This window comes from Barbus barbus (assembly GCF_936440315.1).
Source record: "Barbus barbus genome assembly, chromosome: 17".
In the NCBI taxonomy this organism is placed as follows: Eukaryota; Metazoa; Chordata; class Actinopteri; order Cypriniformes; family Cyprinidae; genus Barbus; species Barbus barbus.
In genome coordinates, this window is record NC_136745.1 from 5,216,237 (window position 1) to 5,236,989 (window position 20,753).

At 40.1% G+C, this 20,753-nt stretch overlaps 1 protein-coding gene across 2 annotated transcripts; it reads left to right on the forward strand.

Annotated features, from left to right (window-relative positions):
- Window positions 1-3,983: 3,983 nt before the first annotated feature.
- On the forward strand, window positions 3,984-17,003 carry LOC306883328 (equilibrative nucleobase transporter 1-like). Of its 2 annotated transcripts, none has more exons than XM_079438509.1 (14): window positions 3,984-4,048; window positions 4,150-4,389; window positions 4,477-4,606; window positions 5,174-5,220; window positions 5,310-5,386; window positions 8,308-8,400; window positions 8,492-8,631; window positions 8,966-9,096; window positions 9,880-10,023; window positions 10,263-10,370; window positions 11,122-11,308; window positions 12,218-12,341; window positions 15,824-15,952; window positions 16,087-17,003. In XM_079438509.1, exons 2-13 carry the CDS (start codon window positions 4,203-4,205, stop codon window positions 15,941-15,943), a joined length of 1,488 nt encoding a protein of 495 aa, XP_079294635.1. In that variant the 5' UTR covers window positions 3,984-4,048; window positions 4,150-4,202; the 3' UTR covers window positions 15,944-15,952; window positions 16,087-17,003. The 2 variants fall into 2 exon arrangements, with proteins under 2 accessions (XP_079294635.1, XP_079294636.1); XM_079438510.1 differs by having other exon boundaries at window positions 4,001-4,048; window positions 4,150-4,232.
- The last annotated feature ends 3,750 nt before the right edge of the window (window positions 17,004-20,753 follow it).

Here is a 20,753-nt window from a genome sequence, read left to right on the forward strand (position 1 = left end):
ACACACACAGACACACACACACACGCACACACACGCACACACACGCACACACACGCACATGTTGGTTTTTGTGGTTTATGGGGACTCTCCATAGACGTAGTGGTTTTTATACTGAACAAACTGTGTGTGCTATTGCCCTACACCAACCCTACACCTAAACTTAGCCCTCACAGGAGACTTTGTGCATTTTTAGATTTTCAAAAAAACACCATTTAGTATGTTTTTTTAAGCCTTTTGAATTACGGGGACATAGGCAGTGTCCTCATAAACCACCTTCATATTGCAATACCTCTGTCATACCCATGTCATTATACAAATTTGTGTCCTCATAAACCACATAAACATGCACACACACACACACGTTAGGTTTTTGTGAATTGTGGGGACTTTCCATAGATTTTATAGTAACCATTTTCTAACCCCTAACCATAAAACCTATAGCTACCCCTTACAGAAAACATTTTTCTTTGCATTTTTACACTTTCAGGTAAACATAATGTAGTTTTTTTTTTTAGTTTTTTTTTTTCACCTCGTACAGGCCAATCCTCACCCCCCAGTTTTGCTATCCTTGTGGGGTCATTTAAATTAAAATACATTTATTATTATTATTATTACAATTAAGATTAATAACTGTCTTGATGTCTTGATTGGTCGTCATTCAAGATGTGCTTTATAACAGTACAGTAATTTACAAACCCGATTCCAAAAAAGTTGGGACACTGTACAAATTGTGAATAAAAACAGAATGCAATGATGTGGAAGTTTCAAATTTCAATATTTTATTCAGAATACAACATAGATGACATATCAAATGTTTAAACTGAGAAAATGTATAATTTTAAGGGAAAAATACGTTTATTTTAAATTTCATGGCATCAACACATCTCAAAAAAGTTGGGACAAGGCCATGTTTACCACTGTGTGGCATCCCCTCTTCTTTTTATAACAGTCTGCAAACGTCTGGGGACTGAGGAGACAAGTTGCTCAAGTTTAGGAATAGGAATGTTGTCCCATTCTTGTCTAATACAGGCTTCTAGTTGCTCAACTGTCTTAGGTCTTCTTTGTCGCATCTTTCTCTTTATGATGCGCCAAATGTTTTCTATGGGTGAAAGATCTGGACTGCAGGCTGGCCATTTCAGTACCCGGATCCTCCTTCTACGCAGCCATGATGTTGTAATTGATGCAGTATGTGGTCTGGCATTGTCATGTTGGAAAATGCAAGGTCTTCCCTGAAAGAGACAACATCTGGATGGGAGCATATGTTGTTCTAGAACTTGGATATACCTTTCAGCATTGATGGTGCCTTTCCAGATGTGTAAGCTGCCCATGCCACATGCACTCATGCAACCCCATACCATCAGAGATGCAGGCTTCTAAACTGAGCGCTGATAACAACTTGAGTTGTCCTTGTCCTCTTTAGTCCAGATGACATGGAGTCCCAATTTTCCAAAAAGAACTTCAAATTTTGATTCATCTGACCACATAACAGTTTTCCACTTTGCCACAGTCCATTTTAAATAAGCCTTGGCCCAGAGAAAACGCCTGCGCTTCTGTATCATGTTTAGATATGGCTTCTTTTTTGACCTATAGAGTTTTAGCCGGCAACGGCGAATGGCACGGTGGATTGTGTTCACCGACAATGTTTTCTGGAAGTATTCCTGAGCCCATGTTGTGATTTCCATTACAGTAGCATTCCTGTATGTGATGCAGTGCCATCTAAGGGCCCGAAGATCACGGGCATCCAGTATGGTTTTCCGGCCTTGACCCTTACGCACAGAGATTGTTCCAGATTCTCTAAATCTTCGGATGATATTATGCACTGTAGATGATGATAACTTCAAACTCTTTGCAATTTTTCTCTGAGAAACTCCTTTTTGATATTGCTCCACTATTTTTCGCCGCAGCATTGGGGGAATTGGTGATCCTCTTGCCATCTTGACTTCTGAGAGACACTGCCACTCTGAGAGGCTCTTTTTAAACCCAATCATGTTGCCAATTGACCTAATAAGTTGCAAATTGTTCCTCCAGCTGTTCCTTATATGTACATTTAACTTTTCCAGCCTCTTATTGCTACCTGTCCCAACGTTTTTGGAATGTGTAGCTCTCATGAAATCCAAAATGAGCCAATATTTGGCATGACATTTCAAAATGTCTCACTTTCAACATTTGATATGTTATCTATATTCTATTGTGACATTTACCATATTAAATAATTAAAACGGACTGTACAGGAAAGAGTGTGAGTAGGCAAGGCCAAAGGCAAATGAGATGAGGGAGAAAATAATAATAATAAAAAAAAAGTATTCATAGAATATAGGCTACAATGGGGACAGATTTAGATGTGTCATAAGATCTGTCTGTCTCTGTTACACTTATGATTGGTCTTTCATAAACGAAGATAGTACTGCTATAGTACTGTAGCTGAGCACAGGTTTAGAAAAGTGTCTAGTCATAAAACTAACAGGTTTGGACATAGAAGAGTCAATAAAACATTCTCAGCATTGCAGTCAGAGCAGTCCTTTGGACTGAGATGAGAAGTTTCAGGCTTTGAGGTTATATTTAGGTAAAGTCTATTTCATTCTAATAGTTCCCCTTTTTGGGAAAGTGTCATTATATATCTTATGATGTTCTAAAGTGATGACATACACAAATATGAAAATGCTGATGAGCAAATTTGACACATCTGTGGCCACATGTTCTTTATGAAACCATTTAGACAAAAGGTTAATCGTGAAGCACCTTTATTTTTAAGAGTGTAAGTAAAGTAAATAAAATAATAAATAAAATAAAATAAAATAAAAAGTTTCATTTCTGCCTACAATAAAATGACTTGGCACATTTTGTCCAGATCTATTTATTGAAAATGAAATTTATACATACAATTACTTGAATGCATCTGTAATGAGTAACTTTTTAATTTCTGGATTAGAATTTATTTAGCCATTTTTGGGGGACATAAAGTCAAAAATATATCAGGACGATACAACAGAAAAGCACACTTAATTAAAAAATGGTATAAAGACATTTTAAATCAACAAGATTTGAAACCAATACAGAAAATAAAATTCTAAGAACTTGGCACACATCTTTTAAAACAGACCTTCCTTGGCTCATGGAACTCACATTTTTGAGGAGTCTGACGTAGATGATCATACATAAGAGGAAATCTTTTGGTGGTCTTGTGATTGGCACACGACACACTATTTCTGTGCTTCCCTTTCAATTGAGTGATGCAACAGTGTTTAGAATAAGATTCTAATTGTACTTTCACAGTTCCAATCACACATTTAACTTCTGCTGTTCTTTTTATTTTAGGTTCTAAAATAACAGAAACACCAACAAATCATAAGGTTAACAGTCATGATCCATTGTGCTGAATGACTAGGGACGAGCTCGTATTTGGGTGTGGATCAGTCTATTTCTCAACCGACTACAAAACTTCCACAAAAAATCTTGCTTTGTGGCATTTTTGCTAAGAGCAGGCTATCTCATGCTTTAATGTGGAATGTGTGTTTGAGAAGTCAAGAGAACGAGGCACAAACCAGTATTTCAGAGCTTATCAGTGCTCTCAGTAGTTCATTCACTTGTTCCTCTCAAAATCAGTTCAACTGTAAAAGGGTTAAAGGGGGCTATATAACAGCTCACCAATTTCCAGAACCAACTTCAATTTATACACACAATGTGTTAAAATGTGTTTTAGTTGTGTATATTTGTATATTTGTTATTTAGTTGTGTATATGTGTATACTTGTTTACAATTTTAGTTTTACATTTAATAAGGATCAATAGGGATCTTGTTATATTAAAATGTTTGATGCAGAATTCAACAAGCTCTGTCTGTCAAGAAAAAACTGCTCTGTTATTGAGATCTGTGCTGGATTAAATGCTTACAAACATCTGCTGCTGAGAGTGTCCTAGAAGGAAATAAGAGGAGGGATTTGTAAAAATGGGAGGGAAAAGAAACTCAGAGGTCCATATAAAGACAGTAAGTGAAAGCGAGGGATAAGTGGATGTCTGTACACTTTGTTGAAGGAGTTGAAGATTTACGAGTAAGTGTGCATCCGCATTCATGTGTCTTGCTGTTGCTCATTTTACATTTTTTAAGTTTCCTTAATAAAGCTGAATTAATTACATTTTAATTATTTTCAAGGACACTGGAGAACCTCTAAAACAGTTTGAAGAGAGCAGAGAGAAAGAGGCAAGATGTTTGGCTGCCAGGGATGCGGGTTGAAGGTACGGTCCTGGTTTACTCTGATATCTGGGTTAGTGGAGTGTTTGGGGTTCGCAGGGGTTGTTTTTGGCTGGGCATCGTTGGTTTTTGTGCTCAAGACAGAAGGCTACTTCAGAAGTCTATGTGTGAATGCCACAATAAATGGAACTGCTATTGAAGGTCAGTTGAAAATGCAAACATATGCGCTGTGTATGCATGTCTAGCTGTGGAAACTGTGTAGTACATTTAACATTTGCTGTGTGTTAGATTGCAGTAGACAGGATGAGCAGCTCTCACTCATCTTTACCATTGCATCGTTCATGAACAACTTCCTCACGCTGCCAAATGGCTTCCTGTTTGACCTCTTTGGTACCACAGTTGCCAGGCTCCTGGGAATGTAAGTCAGATTTGCTTTAGCTATAGACAAAGTATTTGTCTGGCTAAAGATGCCTGTCCTGCATACCAATATCACAGCCACAAGCCATCACAGCCACTGTTCACTCTCCTGTTATGCATATGTTTGTGCCTCAAAAGCAATTAGGAGGGAAGTGTATTAAAATAGACTTTCGTTTCTGCTTTGTGAAAAAGTAAAGAGATTGTGTGATAACAGAGGGGTGATATCGTAGCTGAGGGAAGGAGGGAAATTTGGTAGGACTGAGTGGAGCAAATATCCACACAGCACATAAATCTATTTTATTTCGAAAGAGCAATTTAATGCATCCTTGCTGAATAAGTGTTAATGTCTTTAAAAAATCTTACTGACCCCAAACTTTTATGTGTGGCTTAAGTGTCCAAATATTTTTGGGGACACTTTATCTCTCAGCTTATAAATCTAAATCTGTAATAACTCTAACATTATGTTTCCATAAGTTTTGAGACAGAAGGGCACAGAAAACATCAAGTAGGCTCTGTCACCTATATATTTAACCACTCTCATATTCTCTTGTTATGATTTACTTTACAGATCGGTTTACACTGCAGGAATGTTGTTAATAGCCTTTTCCAGTCCTGGTAAATAGAGTTTTTTGTCTTTATTTGACCTTTGGTATATTGATACATTTCAGTTTGCTTATAGTCATAACCGATTTTCACTCCTGCAGTGAACTCCATCCTCCTATTCCCTGCTCTGTCCTTCATTACTGTGGGAGGAATTCTGTTCTTGGTGACCAACATACAGGTATTGAATATTTCATCATGCTGTGAGGCTTGGTATGTAGTAACAAATGCATGAGCTGCTTCAGAAATGCTTTTCACTGGCTTTTCTCAGGATATGAGGGTGCTTTCTGATTTGACATTCACATGCTGCACTGCTAAAAATTGCTGTAAAAAAACAGCCAAATTTTGACAGTAACAAGCTGTTTTTCATTAAAGCAATTCATTCTGGGTAATATTTGTCATTTTCGAGAAAGTAGCCTGCTGCTATATATCGTGAATAAGTCGACACACAGAGGCTGTTTCAAATCACACCCTACACCCACATTCACTATTCCCTACCTGAGTTTACTAATTCAGACACTAATCAACAGCTGATGCTAACAAGCAGAATTACTAATGGAAAGGGAAACAAGACGAACAAAAGAACTACAAATGACTTCAGCCACAGCCTTAGATGAAATCAACTGAAGATTTAAACAACTCAACAAACAGCTTTACCAGCTTCACGCATTACTAACCAGACTGAATTTATTTCTGTCAGACATCTACAGAAGATCTTATTGAGAATCAGCAGAGGTTTAGGTGATGATGTTTTATTGTTTTGTTTGACCTTACCATTGTGGAGATCAGTGTTTGCTTTAGTTGGGCTCCTAACCCTTGACTTTTGAGTCAGTTTTTGTTTTATTGCTGTAACTTTGTCTTTAAGATTAATTAATCATGCAAAAAATGCTATGGTCAGTTAGGTGATGTTGTCTGTTTAGTCATTATCGTTCTCTAATAGTCATCTTTTCGTAGACTGGCTTAGAGTCTAATTATATGAGTGCTGTTTTATATTTCTTGATTTTTCCAATGATTTACAGCATGAGATTGATCAGTGTTGTGACAACCAGAACATAAGAAGTATTTAAGAACAGTTTGGGTTTAAAACAGTTTGAACTACTATGTCATTTACACTCAAAGAGAGACATCAAGAATTAGCATATACATCTCAACAATAGAGACAGTCAAAAGCTTCATGTTGGAAGGCAAACTTAGACACTAAAAAAATAATTATACCAGGAATAAGAGAACAATTAATTTTATCAATCCATAAACAACAATACCAAATTACTTTTTCTTTGGCTCTTTTTTTTCCTCTAACAAACATGTTTCAAAAGCACATTGTTACAGCAGCCAAAGAAAACTTAATGTTAAAACGTCATGGTTAAAGAACCCAACTAAAGGAGGATGCTGATCACCATCATGGTAGTGGAAAAAAAACCCAAAAAAAACATCTTTAACTCTCTATAAAATATTCTGCAGACGTCTGACAGAAATAAAGTCAATCCGGTTAGTAATGTGAAACTGGTAATGCTGTTTTTAGGAGTTATTTAATCAGATCTTGAGAGATTAATGTCTTTTTTTTCTTTCAGTTGATTTCATCTAAGGCTGTGGCTGAAGTCAGTTGTAGTTCTCTTTCATTCAGCGATTCTGTTTGTTAACAGCAGGTGTTCATCATAATGCACAATCATCATTTAATTAATCACAAAATTATCTCATTAACTTCAGCACTGATTCAGTGCTACTTTAACACTCTGTAGTGTGGACACATTATAAGTGTTCATTTAAAACTAAGGATTTTGCTGTGGGGTTTAAAGAATTAAAGATGTAAGATGACAAAAAAGAGCATGGAACATAATTTAACAGTTATAAACTGTAATTAATTTACGGCAACCAACTGTAAAAAAAAAAACAGTAACATGCTGGCAACAAGAGCTGCCTGTAGATCAGGGGTAGGCAACGTCAGTCCTGGAGTGCCGATGTCCTGCAGAGTTGAGCTCCAACCCTAGTAATTCTGAAGACCTTGATTAGCTTGTTCAGGTGTGTTTGATTAGGGTTGGGGCTAAACTCTGCAGCACAGTGGCACTCCAGGACCGACGTTGCCTACCCCTGCTGTAGATTATCGTTAATTCAAGGAAAAAACAGTAATATACTGTAAAATATAACAGTCAGATTTACCAAACAAAGCAAGTTAATTTCACTAAAATATTAGTGAATGTTCATAGAAAAAAAGTTATGCAAAATAATTTACTGATAAGGAGAGTAAATATTAATCTGAACTGTATTAATGTGTTTTTGCACAAGAGAGATCTGTTTAGTTAGTTTTGTGGGTCACCATTGTGCTGGAGAGTAGAGCTTGTGCTTCATTCAACGATGAGACGCCAAGGCTTTTTTTTAAGAATTCAAAAACATGTAACAATGAGGTACGAGGTGTTCTGAGAATTGATTATAAAGAAATTTTCTTGAGAAATTTGGTCAAACATCCACCATGAAAAATGTTCCGTTACTTATGTTTGGGGTGTCTGAGAAACACGAATGAAGGCTATGAATTTTGGACTTGTTTAAATGATCTTTTCTGTGATTTGCTATTGAGTTTACAGTATAATGGATAACAGTCACATGTCTTAAATGCATGCATACTTTGCTAGAAGGGTTAAAGCATTGACCAAATCAGATGAGTACTGAAAGAATCTGAAAGGAAAATAATCAGATCATAATTATATGGGACTCCAAACATAAAGACAGTAAAGGTAGTATTTTTATAACAAAAGCAAATTTTTTGTTGCAAATGGAACTTGTGTTACTTGTAATGCTTTATCCTCAACACTGTCTGTTTCTGACCTTTAGAATGAAATGTCATGTTTTAGAAGACTTTGTTATGGTTGGCTACCCTTTTCTCATGGGAAGTGATTATGAAGGCAAGTGGTGTTGCTGTTGTGTCCAATACAGACCAACCTCTCTGTAAAGCATATGTCCACACGGAACATAAATCTCTTCTATTTCAAAAGAGCAAGAAATACTCCCTTTTCTTGTTTTTCATTATGTGAACCATTTCACAATGAAATGTACTCTTATAGAATGTTTTGTGTATGATCAAGCAGAAATCTCATCTGCTCTCTTTAGGTGGGGAATCTCTTTGGCACTCACCGCTCCACTATAATCACTCTGTATAATGGAGCCTTTGACTCTTCCTCTGTGGTTTTCCTCATCATCAAGGTAAGAGGCAAATAAAACACCTCACACTGGAGAGCAAGATAAGATTGCTGGTGAAGTCTTGAATCATGATGGTCACATCTATCTCTTTCAGTTGCTTTATGAGGATGGAGTCTCTCTACGAGGGTCTTTCCTCTTCTTGGCCTGCTGCAGTGTCATTCATCTCTTCCGGACTTTTGTGCTGATGCCTCGTACACATATCCCATACCCGCTTCCGGAGAACTACACCTATGGGTAAACAACACATTCAACACCTCTTCCTTCAGAAACATTCTGATATGAGTGCCTTCTCTTGGAGAATATCAGCTGCATATGAAACAGCTGAGTTTTTTTATATATATATATTTGTATTAGCTGCAAACAATATGAGAAATTTGCCTGCAGGAAAACAACAAACACCAAGAGAATTTTGTCCTCTGTCTTGCTTTTTTTTAAAGGTGAAATACCTACTTCAGAATGATGGTATTAAGAATGCTTGTTCTTCACAGATTGACTTTATGCTTCACTGTCTATACTGGATATGTTTCTATCCCATGTTCCCATGTCTGTCTCTTATTTACTGTGGTAGGATGAAATGTGGAGGGACTCGGGATTATACAGTTGCAAAGGTCGAAGAGAAAAACATCCAAACTTCCCAGGCTGAAGAGGAAATGTCATTTAAAGAGACTTCTCCTCAAGGCCAAAACACTGACAAAATGGGTAAGGACATGTTCAACACAGTGTGGTGCCATTAAACACACCTTTTTGTAATACATATGTGGATCTATTATATGTCTTTGCAGTATAAAGATGACTGTCGAAATAGCTCGCACATTTTAAGCTTGTTTTTAGCTAAACGAGACTAAAACATAAAAACTGCAATGTAACATGCACTGTAAAAAGGCCTGTATTGTTTATTGAAAAAGAAAAAAAAAAAAAAACAGGAAAAAAAGTGTCAACACATGATTTTTTTTACTCTAAGTTACCTTATCATATATGGTGACAATACGATCACATTATATGCAGTTTTACTGAAAAATACTGTCAAATGTATGCTTATTGCAAGTAAATCAATGAATTGCATTAGAATTTATTGTGGAAAATAATAAAAAGACATTCCCAGTCCCTGCGTGACACATCACATATGATTATATTTTATGCAATTAATTTTGTTTCTGGACAGGCCACTTATGATGAACTTTGATTTAACATTTGGTTTTCAATTTTACCATCTGTATTATCATGCATTTTCTGTAAACTGAAGGATGCAATGAATTTTTTTTACAATGCCTTTACTAGTGATCTTATAGTCACTTCCTATCTAAGTGCTTGATCAGATTAAGCTGCAATGTGCTTGAAACGACAGCAACATTATTGTCCTCTATTTTCTCTGCTAGTGCTCTCTGATTTAGCACTTGCATTACGTGTTCCTTCCCCTTTTTACTTTTACTAATACTTCATTGTGAAGTGTATCAACACTATGAATGTATGTGTTTTTGTCAGAGCGTAGTTTCAGGAGCTGTTTGCTTTCCTGGCTCTTCTTGTGGCATCTGCTGTGGCTTTCAGTGATGCAGTTGAGACACTACTTGTTCATCGGGACCTTAAACCCGATGCTGAATCATCTGGCTGTTGGAGACCCAGGCCTTGGTATATACACACGCATACACACACACACACACACACACACACACACATATAACACAGACACACGCAGTCTCTTTATCCTCATGTCCAGCTATTTATGGGCAGGTGAAGCCATGCCTTTGAGCAGTATGAATAGATATATACATACCAACAGGCTCAGACTGTGACATGTGTGAAAACTCATGAGCTTGAGTTTTCGTCATTTTCTCGGCTATGAACAGTCATGTTGTTTTTGCTCACAGTCAGTAGATACACAAATGCGTTTGCATTTACTCAGCTGTGTGGGATCCTGTGTGCCCCCTGGAATGGCCTCATCATGGACCGCCACAAACGACAGCAGCGAGAACCAGGTCAACACATAAATGCACACATTTCCTTAGGGCCATAAGAAAAATCTAATTTTCTTTGTTTGTTTTGGAAGTATTCAGTATTCGTTATATGAGAAAACTCACTCCCTAGACCAAAAAGAGCATTTATTAAATTCCTGACATAAATGTAGAACACTGAGCCGCTATTTGAATCACCTTTATGAGATTGTCTGGGTCATAGTCATCAAGCATGGCATTTATTTATTTGTATTTTTTTTGCTTAGGTTCAGATTTATCTGCAGTACTTTGTAAAAAATGCTGAATATCCATTTATGCAACAGACACACTGTAGGCTATTATCTGCTAAAATGCGGATTCGCCACACAACATCTTTTACGCAAATTAGATTGGGGAGGCATTAGTAAGTTTGATTTGACTTAATCATTTATTTACAGAAGAACTATTTAAAATGTATTAAATAATATTCATATTTACTACTGAGTTTAATTTTTTTTAATAAATAGTAAAATTTAATTATTATTTAATTAATAGTAAAATCCTTTCCCCACCCCGTGAAGAATTTAAAAGAAAAAGAATGATTTTACAGAATTTAAATCAGTATTTATTTAATATTGTTTGTTGATCATATATACCATATAAATAATATTGCAACAAATAGATTTAGTTCAATGAGAACACAAAAGCCAATTATTTAATGTTTAAAAAAATGTCTACAAAAGTCACTTATTTTTCTGACAATGTAAATTAATTTGTAAAATACTGTGCTATACAGGACAAAGTGAACAAGAGGCAGACTTGAAGGCAGCCATATTGTCTCTGTCGCTGACGGCATTGCAGTGTGTGCTGTTTTCAGTGTGTGCCGCCACCCCCATCCTTCCTCTGCAGTACCTCACCTTCTTCCTGCAAGTCCTCAACAGATCCTTCCTCTACGGAGGAAACGTTGCTTTCATCAGTGTGGCGTGAGTCATCACAGGCCCATAAGAACATTAAAGGGATAGTCCACCCAAATAGTCCAAACCCAAACCTGTGTGACTTTATTTAGTTGATAAATACCAAAAGAAAATATATATAAAAAATTGGCTGCAGTATTAAGAAATTAATTTTAGATGCATATTACTCTTGTGAAGAAGATATACACTTTAGCATACTTTTAAAAAATGTACAAAAATAATATACCTTAAAATAATACATTTAAGTGTGAACAGAATTGAATGTGTTCAGACACTTAACTGCATGTTGTTTACAATTAAATGAAAATGTATTCTAGTTTAAATTTATATTAAATGCAGTTATATGAACTGACACACTTAAGTAGGACTTTAAGTATATCTACTTTAAGTATGTAATTTCATAATTACTTCTATTGTCATTAATGTAAACTATACAGTACATTAATGTACTTTCTATTGAAACCTTTATATTTGTAATTAAACAATAGTAACAATGAAGTTGCAGTTTAATGCATTTGAAATATATTCACTTTAACTGTAATATCAAATAACACACGACAGGTTAAAATTATAATCAAGTAATTTGCATGTGTATTAGTACCTTAGTCAACAAATGAAAGTGTATTTCTTTAAAGCATGACAAATGGTAATTAAAAATGACTTAAAATAAGTAAAACACTTAACTAGACATTTTATTTAATTAATATTAGATTACCTCCAATTACAGTTTATTAAAAATATACTTTTAAGATTTGAAGTACACTATAAGTGTACATTCAATACAACTGCAATACAATTCAATACAAGCACACACTTATTTTTCACAAAGATTTGCATCCATAAGTAAAAGAAAAGAGTTTGGGGTATTTATGTATAATTGTGAATATGTTTGCGAAGGTAATCTTTCTTTTTTTTCAGGTTTCCATCCGTACACTTCGGAAAGCTATTTGGAGCGGTGATGGCTCTCTCAGCTGTGGTCTCGCTGCTCCACTATCCCTGCTTCACCCTCATTAAAGGACCCCTGGGTGGAGACCCTCTTTATGTAAGATTCTGAATGTTTTAATTTGTCTTTCCCACACGTACGTGCATTTTGTGATAAGGTGAGGTCACATTAGCAGAACTTCACTGGCAAAAAAAATGTCCATTGTCTCTTGTCAGAAGTCACTGTCACGTTCCCTCTCGGGACACAAGGAGCGAGGAGACGTAGGGTTCCAATAATCACATTTATTAGGAGAGAGACACACAAGGAGACGAGGAGCTTGGGGAGAGACGAACATCACTGACGATTAAGACCGGACACAGGGGCTAGGAAACACAGGGATTATAAACACAGGGAAATACGGAACAGGTGTGGACTAATCAAAACACAGGGCTAGGGACTAATTAAACTAATGGAGACAAACGAGGACAGGAACAGGAAGGCCAAATATGGGCACAGGAGGAGGGGAAACACAAGACAAGGACTGACATTACGCCCCCCTCCGGAAGGCGTGTCCTCACGCCTAACACCATCCAATGGGGAGGGGGGGTGGGCGCTCTGGAGGCCTCCAGGGCGGTGCCCGTTCCAGGGGCCATGGCGGGTCAGGGGACTCGGGAGGCCATGGCGGGTCAGGGGACTCGGGAGGCCATGGCGGGTCAGGGGACTCGGGAGGCCAGGGCGGGTCAGGGGACTCGGGAGGCCAGGGCGGGTCAGGGGACTCGGGAGGCCAGGGCGGGTCAGGGGACTCGGGAAGCCACGGCCTATTTTTTTCGGGTCGTGTGGCCTTGGCCCTTGGCCCGGCCACACAGGCTGTGACCCTCTTACCCCCCCCCAAAATTTTCTTGGGGAAGCTCCCCCCTGGGAGCCACAGAGGAGCGGACTCTGTCGGGCGCTCTTGCAGCGCGGACTCTGTCGGGCGCTCTTGCAGCGCGGACTCTGTCGGGCGCTCTTGCAGCGCGGACTCTGTCGGGCGCTCTTGCAGCGCGGACTCTGTCGGGCGCTCTTGCAGCGCGGACTCTGTCGGGCGCTCTTGCAGCGCGGGGCTGGACAGAACCCGCGGGAACGTGCGTGGAGCCGGCACGGGAGGGCACGTGCGTGGAGCCGGCACGGGAGGGCACGTGCGTGGAGCCGGCACGGGAGGGCGCTCGGGAAGCGCGGACACCTGGGGGCGCTCTTGCAGCGCGGAAACTTGGGGACGCTCTTGACGAGCTGGGCTGGACGGAACCAGCGGGAACTCAGGGGGGCACGGGCGTGGAGCCGGCACTGGAGGGCACGTGCGTGGAGCCGGCACTGGAGGGCACGTGCGTGGAGCCGGCACTGGAGGGCACGTGCGTGGAGCCGGCACTGGGGGGCGCTCTGGAAGCGCGGACACTTGGGGGCGCTCTGGAAGCGCGGACACTTGGGGGCGCTCTGGAAGCGCGGACACTTGGGGGCGCTCTGGAAGCGCGGACACTTGGGGGCGCTCTGGAAGCGCGGACACTTGGGGGCGCTCTGGAAGCGCGGGGCTGGACGGAACCAGCGGGAACTCAGGAGGGCTGGACGGAACCAGCGGGAACTCAGGAGGGCTGGACGGAACCAGCGGGAACTCAGGAGGGCTGGACGGAAACAGCGGGAACTCAGGAGGGCTGGACGGAACCAGCGGGAACTCAGGAGGGCTGGACGGAACCAGCGGGAACTCAGGAGGGCTGGACGGAACCAGCGGGAACTCAGGAGGGCTGGACGGAACCAGCGGGAACTCAGGAGGGCTGGACGGCACCAGCGGGAACTCAGGAGGGCTGGACGGCACCAGCGGGAACTCAGGAGGGCTGGACGGCACCAGCGGGAACTCAGGAGGGCTGGACGGAACCAGCGGGAACTCAGGAGGGCTGGACGGAACCAGCGGGAACTCAGGAGGGCTGGACGGAACCAGCGGGAACTCAGGAGGGCTGGGCGGAACCAGCGGGAACTCAGGAGGGCTGGGCGGCACCAGCGGGGACTCAGGAGGGCTGGGCGGCACCAGCGGGGACTCAGGAGGGCTGGACGGCACCAGCGGGGACTCAGGAGGGCTGGACGGCACCAGCGGGGACTCAGGAGGGCTGGACGGCACCAGCGGGAACTCAGGAGGGCTGGACGGCACCAGCGGGAACTCAGGAGGGCGCTCTTGACGCGCGGGGTTGCGCGGGTGCTCTGGGCTGAGGACAGCAGCAGTGCTGGGAAGAGTGGGGTGGCCGGAACATTTGGCAGGGCATGTGGAGGGTCCTGGCGAGCGGTGAGCTGGTGAGGCCGGGTTGTTCTCGGGTTGGGTTGGACGAAGATCAGTTTGACATTCTTCGACTTCGAAATCAATGCCATGTACATTGAGGACATAATTTATCAGCCCGATAAGAGAAAAACTGGACGTGGGGATATCGCAGCTGATGACATCCTTGTCCAACCCAAACCGAAAACACACACCGAGTGAGGCGTCAATCCAGCTCACCTCGTTGGAAAGCTCAAGGAACTCCTCAACATACTCTACCAACTCCCGACCATCCTGCCGCAGACACCAAAGCCTGTCTTCAGCCATAGTGTTGTTGTTGGTCCGGTCTTCTGTCACGTTCCCTCTCGGGACACAAGGAGCGAGGAGACGTAGGGTTCCAATAATCACATTTATTAGGAGAGAGACACACAAGGAGACGAGGAGCTTGGGGAGAGACGAACATCACTGACGATTAAGACCGGACACAGGGGCTAGGAAACACAGGGATTATAAACACAGGGAAATACGGAACAGGTGTGGACTAATCAAAACACAGGGCTAGGGACTAATTAAACTAATGGAGACAAACGAGGACAGGAACAGGAAGGCCAAATATGGGCACAGGAGGAGGGGAAACACAAGACAAGGACTGACAGTCACGTTCAATGCAGAAAATCCAACTTGAACTCATTGCAAAATCTTTCGCTCTCACATGAAATTACTGATTATGTTGATTCCTATTTAAATGACAGGATTTGTCCTGTGAAATTTCACAGAACAACAGTAAATATGACCACAACAAAATAAACATATACAGTATGTGAGCAAATGACCGAACTGTATTATAACCTTCCAGTGGAGATCATGGTTTAGCTTTCATCGTGTGTGTGATTATTGCAGATATATTCCCAAAAACATTGATTATGGTTTATTGCTTTGCTTTTTTTTTGTATTTATTTCTATGGCTTTGTCTTTCCTTGGGACTTGTTTATCTAACTTTAGCCTATTCAAGTCTGAATAGGCTAACCTTTTTTTCCATTTCTTAGGAAGAAAAAGGTTGGAGTCAGCTTCAGAATAAGAAACATCTGTTTATCTTTTGAAGTCCTCTAGTCCTAAGCAATGAAAGGCATTTTTTGGCACATATAGGTTCAGCATATTTTTTCATAATTTTTCTGAGAAGTTTGAAACTGTTAATAACAGTTATGTTCTGTTCACACACCCATCAAGAAAAAACACAAAATAACTTTTTTTTTTAAATTTCTGACATTTCAAAAAGCTCCTGTTTTAGATCAAGTGTTGATTGAACTGTAATAATTGATTTTTCTAGGTGAATATTGGTCTGACCGTTCTGAGTCTCCTGGCCTTCATCAACCCTCTTTATGTTTACCTGCACTGTCGGCGTCAAGCAGCCCAGCGAGCCAATTCCAACAAAAGTGCCTCTTCATAAGCCCTCTAGGTAAAGGGAATATCAACCTGACCTATGACGTTTAAAACTGGTTTCTATTTCTTATTAGTCTTTCTTTACAAAACTACACAAAAATGTATTGAGGAAATAAATATTTTACTAACCTTTCAGTGCTCTGTTTGCAGAGGCTGACTCTTGACCCTGTGGGTTATCTCTGCTGATCATAGCAGGAAATTGACCACTTCCCCACCCTCTTTACTATTTTTATTAATGCACATAAGTTGCTGGATCTTGCAATAAGGAGCCAACCTCGTGACCATGCACATTCACACTCAAATATTTAAAGAACATTAGACTAAGAAAATATCCGATGAAAAATGGAGAAGGCACTGGCTATCTTCTGCCAGGACACCATCCAGTATACAACTTAAAAGACGACTGTTGAATAGGAAACATGTTTTTGTTGCAAAAACAAAAAAGATAACGACTGTTAACAGATCAATCATAAAACTACAGATAAATCATAAAGGGACCACCATTAAAATATGTGATATGACAGGCATATTTTTTGACCAAACAGGGGAGAAATGTCTGCAAATGTTCAACTATCTATAACACCAACTAAGCAGCAAGTTAATCCATGTATGTGCACAAACATATAGTAATACTCAGCAAATGTTAACATGCTTAACATGGTTATAGGAGCCCTCTGCTGGACACTGTGTGAAACACATCCTCCTCGGTGCTCCTAATGAAGTAGCTGTTATTTAGTCTGCTGTCTGTAAGATCTCTTTTACAAATATACAGTATTAACAGTATTACTCCAAATAAAGGGAATTTTTATAAGACGTTTAGTGCAATTGACTGAATGTGTTACATAAATGGCATAAGTAAATAAATAAACAACTGCACTTTAACTATGGTTCTATGTAAAGGGCCAGACATGGCATTAAAAGCTTTATGAATCAAAACTTGTTATACTTGTTACAGATGTAAAACATTTACCCAAGGTGCACCAGCAGATGGCGCACAATGTGGTGTTTTTGTATAAAGCTTTGCACCCTAATACACATGCTAAATAAAGTTTAAAAAATGTAATGTCAGTTTAATGTTGTGCATCTTTATTTTTTGTGTTTTTTGTTTGTTTGTTTGTTTGTTTGTTGTTGTAATAAAGATTATGCTATAAATATAACTATATTTTATATATATATATAAACTTAAATTTAAGACTTACTTCTTGCCCTCTTGGCTAGGCTTGCTGAGGCTGCCTAGTGAGTCCCAGCTGCCTGGTTGAGAACCACTGGCTACTTGAAATCCTCTACATAAAACAGAGTCTGCTTCAGTCAAGTGAAGTCACCTTTATTTATATAGCGCTTTTAACAATGTAAATTGTGTCAAAGCAACTGCACAATATTAAAAAAGGAAAATAGTGTGTCAATAATGTAAAATGAAAAGATCATATGTTCCATCAAAACAAATTTCAGTTAAAGGCATTTCATTATTGAATTCAGTGATGTCATCATCCAGCTCAGTTCAGTTTAAATAGTGTCTGTGCAATCAGATCGACGATATCGCTGGAAATGAAGTGTCCCCAACTAAGCAAGCCAGAGGCGACAGCGGCAAGGAACCAAAACTCCATCGGTGACAGAATGGAGAAAAAAACCTTGGGAGAAACCAGACTCAGTCGGGGGGCCAGTTCTCCTCTGGCCAAACGAGCCAGCAGTTCAATTCCAACTGCAGCAAAGTCAGATTGTAAGGGCTCAACTTGTTCCAGTGGTTCTCACTGGGGATCTGTCTCTGGCGCTCATCTCGGTATCCTGGTCTCCGCTGACGTTCAGGGCTGTAGAGGTCGTCTCTGGGTACTGATCCACCATCTGATCTGGATACGGACTGGATCTGGTGACTGCAGTGACCATCTGGACTGGATACGGACCGGATCGGGTGGCTACGGTGACTGGGGATATGCCCCCGGGACTCATCCAGGTGTCCGGCCTCCGCCGACGATCAGGGCCACATACATCATCTCCCGGCACCGATCCACCATCTGATCCGGACACGGACTGAGAAACAGAATAGAAACAGACAAATATTAGTGTAGATGCCATTCTTCTTATGATGTAACGAGTACATCATGTGTTATGGGGAGTGTTCCCGGTTCCGGTTGATCTAATTAATGCAGCCTAACAATCCTTTAACAGATTTGAATAATAGAGGTGTATTAGTGTGTTATGTGTAAGCCAGGTTAAAAAAATGTGTCTTTAATCTAGATTTAAACTGACAGAGTGTGTCTGCCTCCCGAACAGTATTAGGTAGATTGTTCCAGAGTTTGGGTGCTAAATAGGAAAAGGATCTGCCACCCGCAGTCGATTTTGATATTCTAGGTATTATCAAATGGCCAGAGTTTTGAGAACGCAGCAGACGTGGAGGACTATAATGTGATAAGAGCTCGCTCAAGTACTGAGGAGTTAAGCCATTCAGGGCTTTATAAGTAATAAACAAGATTTTAAAATCTATACGATGTTTGATGGGGAGCCAATGCAGTGTTGACAGAACCGGGCTAATATGGTCGTACTTCCTGGTTCTAGTAAGGACTCTATTTTGGACCAACTGTAATTTGTTGATCAAGCGTGCAGAACAACCACCCAATAAAGCTTAACAATAGTCTAACCTTACGGTCATAAAATCATGAATTAGCATTTCTGCATTTGACGTTGAGAGCATAGGTCGCAATTTAGATATGTTTTTGAGATGGAAAAACGCAGTTTTACAGATGCTAGAAACATGGCTTTCAAATGAAAGATTGCTATCAAACAGCACACCTAGGTTCCTAACTGATGAAGAAGAATTGACAGAGCAGCCGTCAAGTGTTAGAGTGTTAGGTTCTAGGTTATTACATGTGGGGTTTTTAGGTCTGATAATTAACACCTCTGTTGTTTCAGAATTTAGCAGTAAGAAGTTACTCGTCATCCAGTTTTTATATCGACTATGCATTCCGTTAGTTTCTCAATTTGGTGTTTTTCACTGGGCCGCAAAGAAATATAGAGCTGAGTATCATCAGCATAACAGTGAAATCTAACACTATGTCTCCTGATAATATATCCCAAGGGTAACATGTAAAGCGTGAAAAGTAACGGCCCTAGTACTGAGCCTTGAGGTACTCCGTACTGCACTTGTGATCAATATGATACCTCTTCATTCACTGCTACGAACTGATGGCATTCAGATAAGTACGATTTGAACCGTGCTAATGCACTTCCACTAATGCCAACAAAGTGTTCTAGTCTATTTAAAATAATGTTGTGGTCGATAGTGTCGAACGCAGCGCTAAGATCCAGTAGAACTAATAAATAGATACAATCATGATCAGATGATAAAAGCAGGTCATTTGTAACTCTAATGAGAGCAGTCTCAGTACTATGATACGGTCTAAATTCTGACTGGAATTCCTCACAAACACTATTTTTCTCTAAGAAGGAATATAATTGTGAGGATACTACCTTTTCTACTATCTTTGACAGAAAAGGGAGATTTGAGCTCGGCCTGTAATTAACATTAATCATCTTTGGGGTCAAGTTGTGGTTTTTTAATGAGAGGCTTAATAACAGCCAATTTGAAGGTTTTGGGGACATATCCTAATGACAATGATGAATTAATAATAGCCAAAAGAGGATCTATGACTTCTGGAAGCAGCTCTTTTAGTAGTTTAGATGGAATAGGGTCTAACATACATGTTGTTGGTTTAGATGATTTAACAAATTTATACAATTCTTCCTCTCCTATAGTAGAGAATGAGTGAAATTGTTCCTCAGGGGATCTATAGTGCACTATCTGATGCGATATTGTAGCTGACGGCTGCATGGTTACAATTTTATCTCTGATAGTATCGATCTTGGAAGTAAAGTAGGTCATAAAGTCATTACTGCTGTGCTTTTGGGAAATGCCAACACCTGTTGATGTTTTATTTTTAATTAATTTAGTGACTGTATTGAAGAAATACCGGGCGTTATGTTTGTTTACTTCTAGAAGAGACGAAAAGTAATCAGATCTAGCAGTTTTTAATGGTTTTCTGTAGGATAGGGTATTTTCCCGCCAGGCTATTTGAAATACCTCTAGTTTTGTTTTCCTCCATCTGCGCTCCAGTTTCCGGGCTGCTCTCTTTAAGGTGCGAGTGTGCTCATTATACCACGGAGTCAGACTGTTTTCTTTGATCTTCCTTAAGCATAAAGGAGCTACTGTGTCTAAAGTGCTAGAAAAGAGAGAGTCCATAGTTTCTGTTACATCATCAAGTTTCACCTCCCCCTTTACCTTTCGGACGTGGCTCATTTTTATTGCAGTAATCTTGGGGGGTGGACTCATTTAAAGTAATGTATTCATCTGGTTTTAGCCATGTTTCTGTCAAACATGGCAAATCTAGATTATTATCTTTGATCAAATCATTTACAAAAAGTGCTTTTGTAGAAAGGGACTTGATATTCAGTAAGCCAAGCTTTATCAATTGTTTCTCTGTATTGTAAAATGTTTTATTTGTTGAACATCAATGAAATTGTTACTCTTACTTTGGTTTGGATGTTTTCTGTATATTCTAGTTCGGGGAAAAGACACAGTCTCTATAGTCTGATATCTGGGTGAAGGAGTCTCTATGTGCTGAGAATTAACTGACTTCTGTGACGTGAGGCGGCTAGCAGACGGTCCAGTTAGCCAGTCTGTCTGCTTCCTGACCTGGGCCCCAGTAAATCAAGTACGAACTCTAAGACTATGTGCCATATTTCTAGAGAGAAGAGCGGCACCACCCCAGGAGGGATGAACACCATCTCTCTTCAACAGGTCAGGTTTTGACTAGGGCTGCCACTAA

Coding starts and splice junctions, on each gene's coding strand:
- LOC306883328 (XM_079438509.1), top strand. CDS start 4,203: ATGTTTGGCTGCCAGGGATGCGGGTTGAAGGTACGGTCCTGGTTTACT. Junction 8,632..8,965: donor CCGGAGAACTACACCTATGG/GTAAACAACACA, acceptor TTACTGTGGTAG/GATGAAATGTGGAGGGACTC. Junction 10,024..10,262: donor TGTTGGAGACCCAGGCCTTG/GTATATACACAC, acceptor TTTTGCTCACAG/TCAGTAGATACACAAATGCG.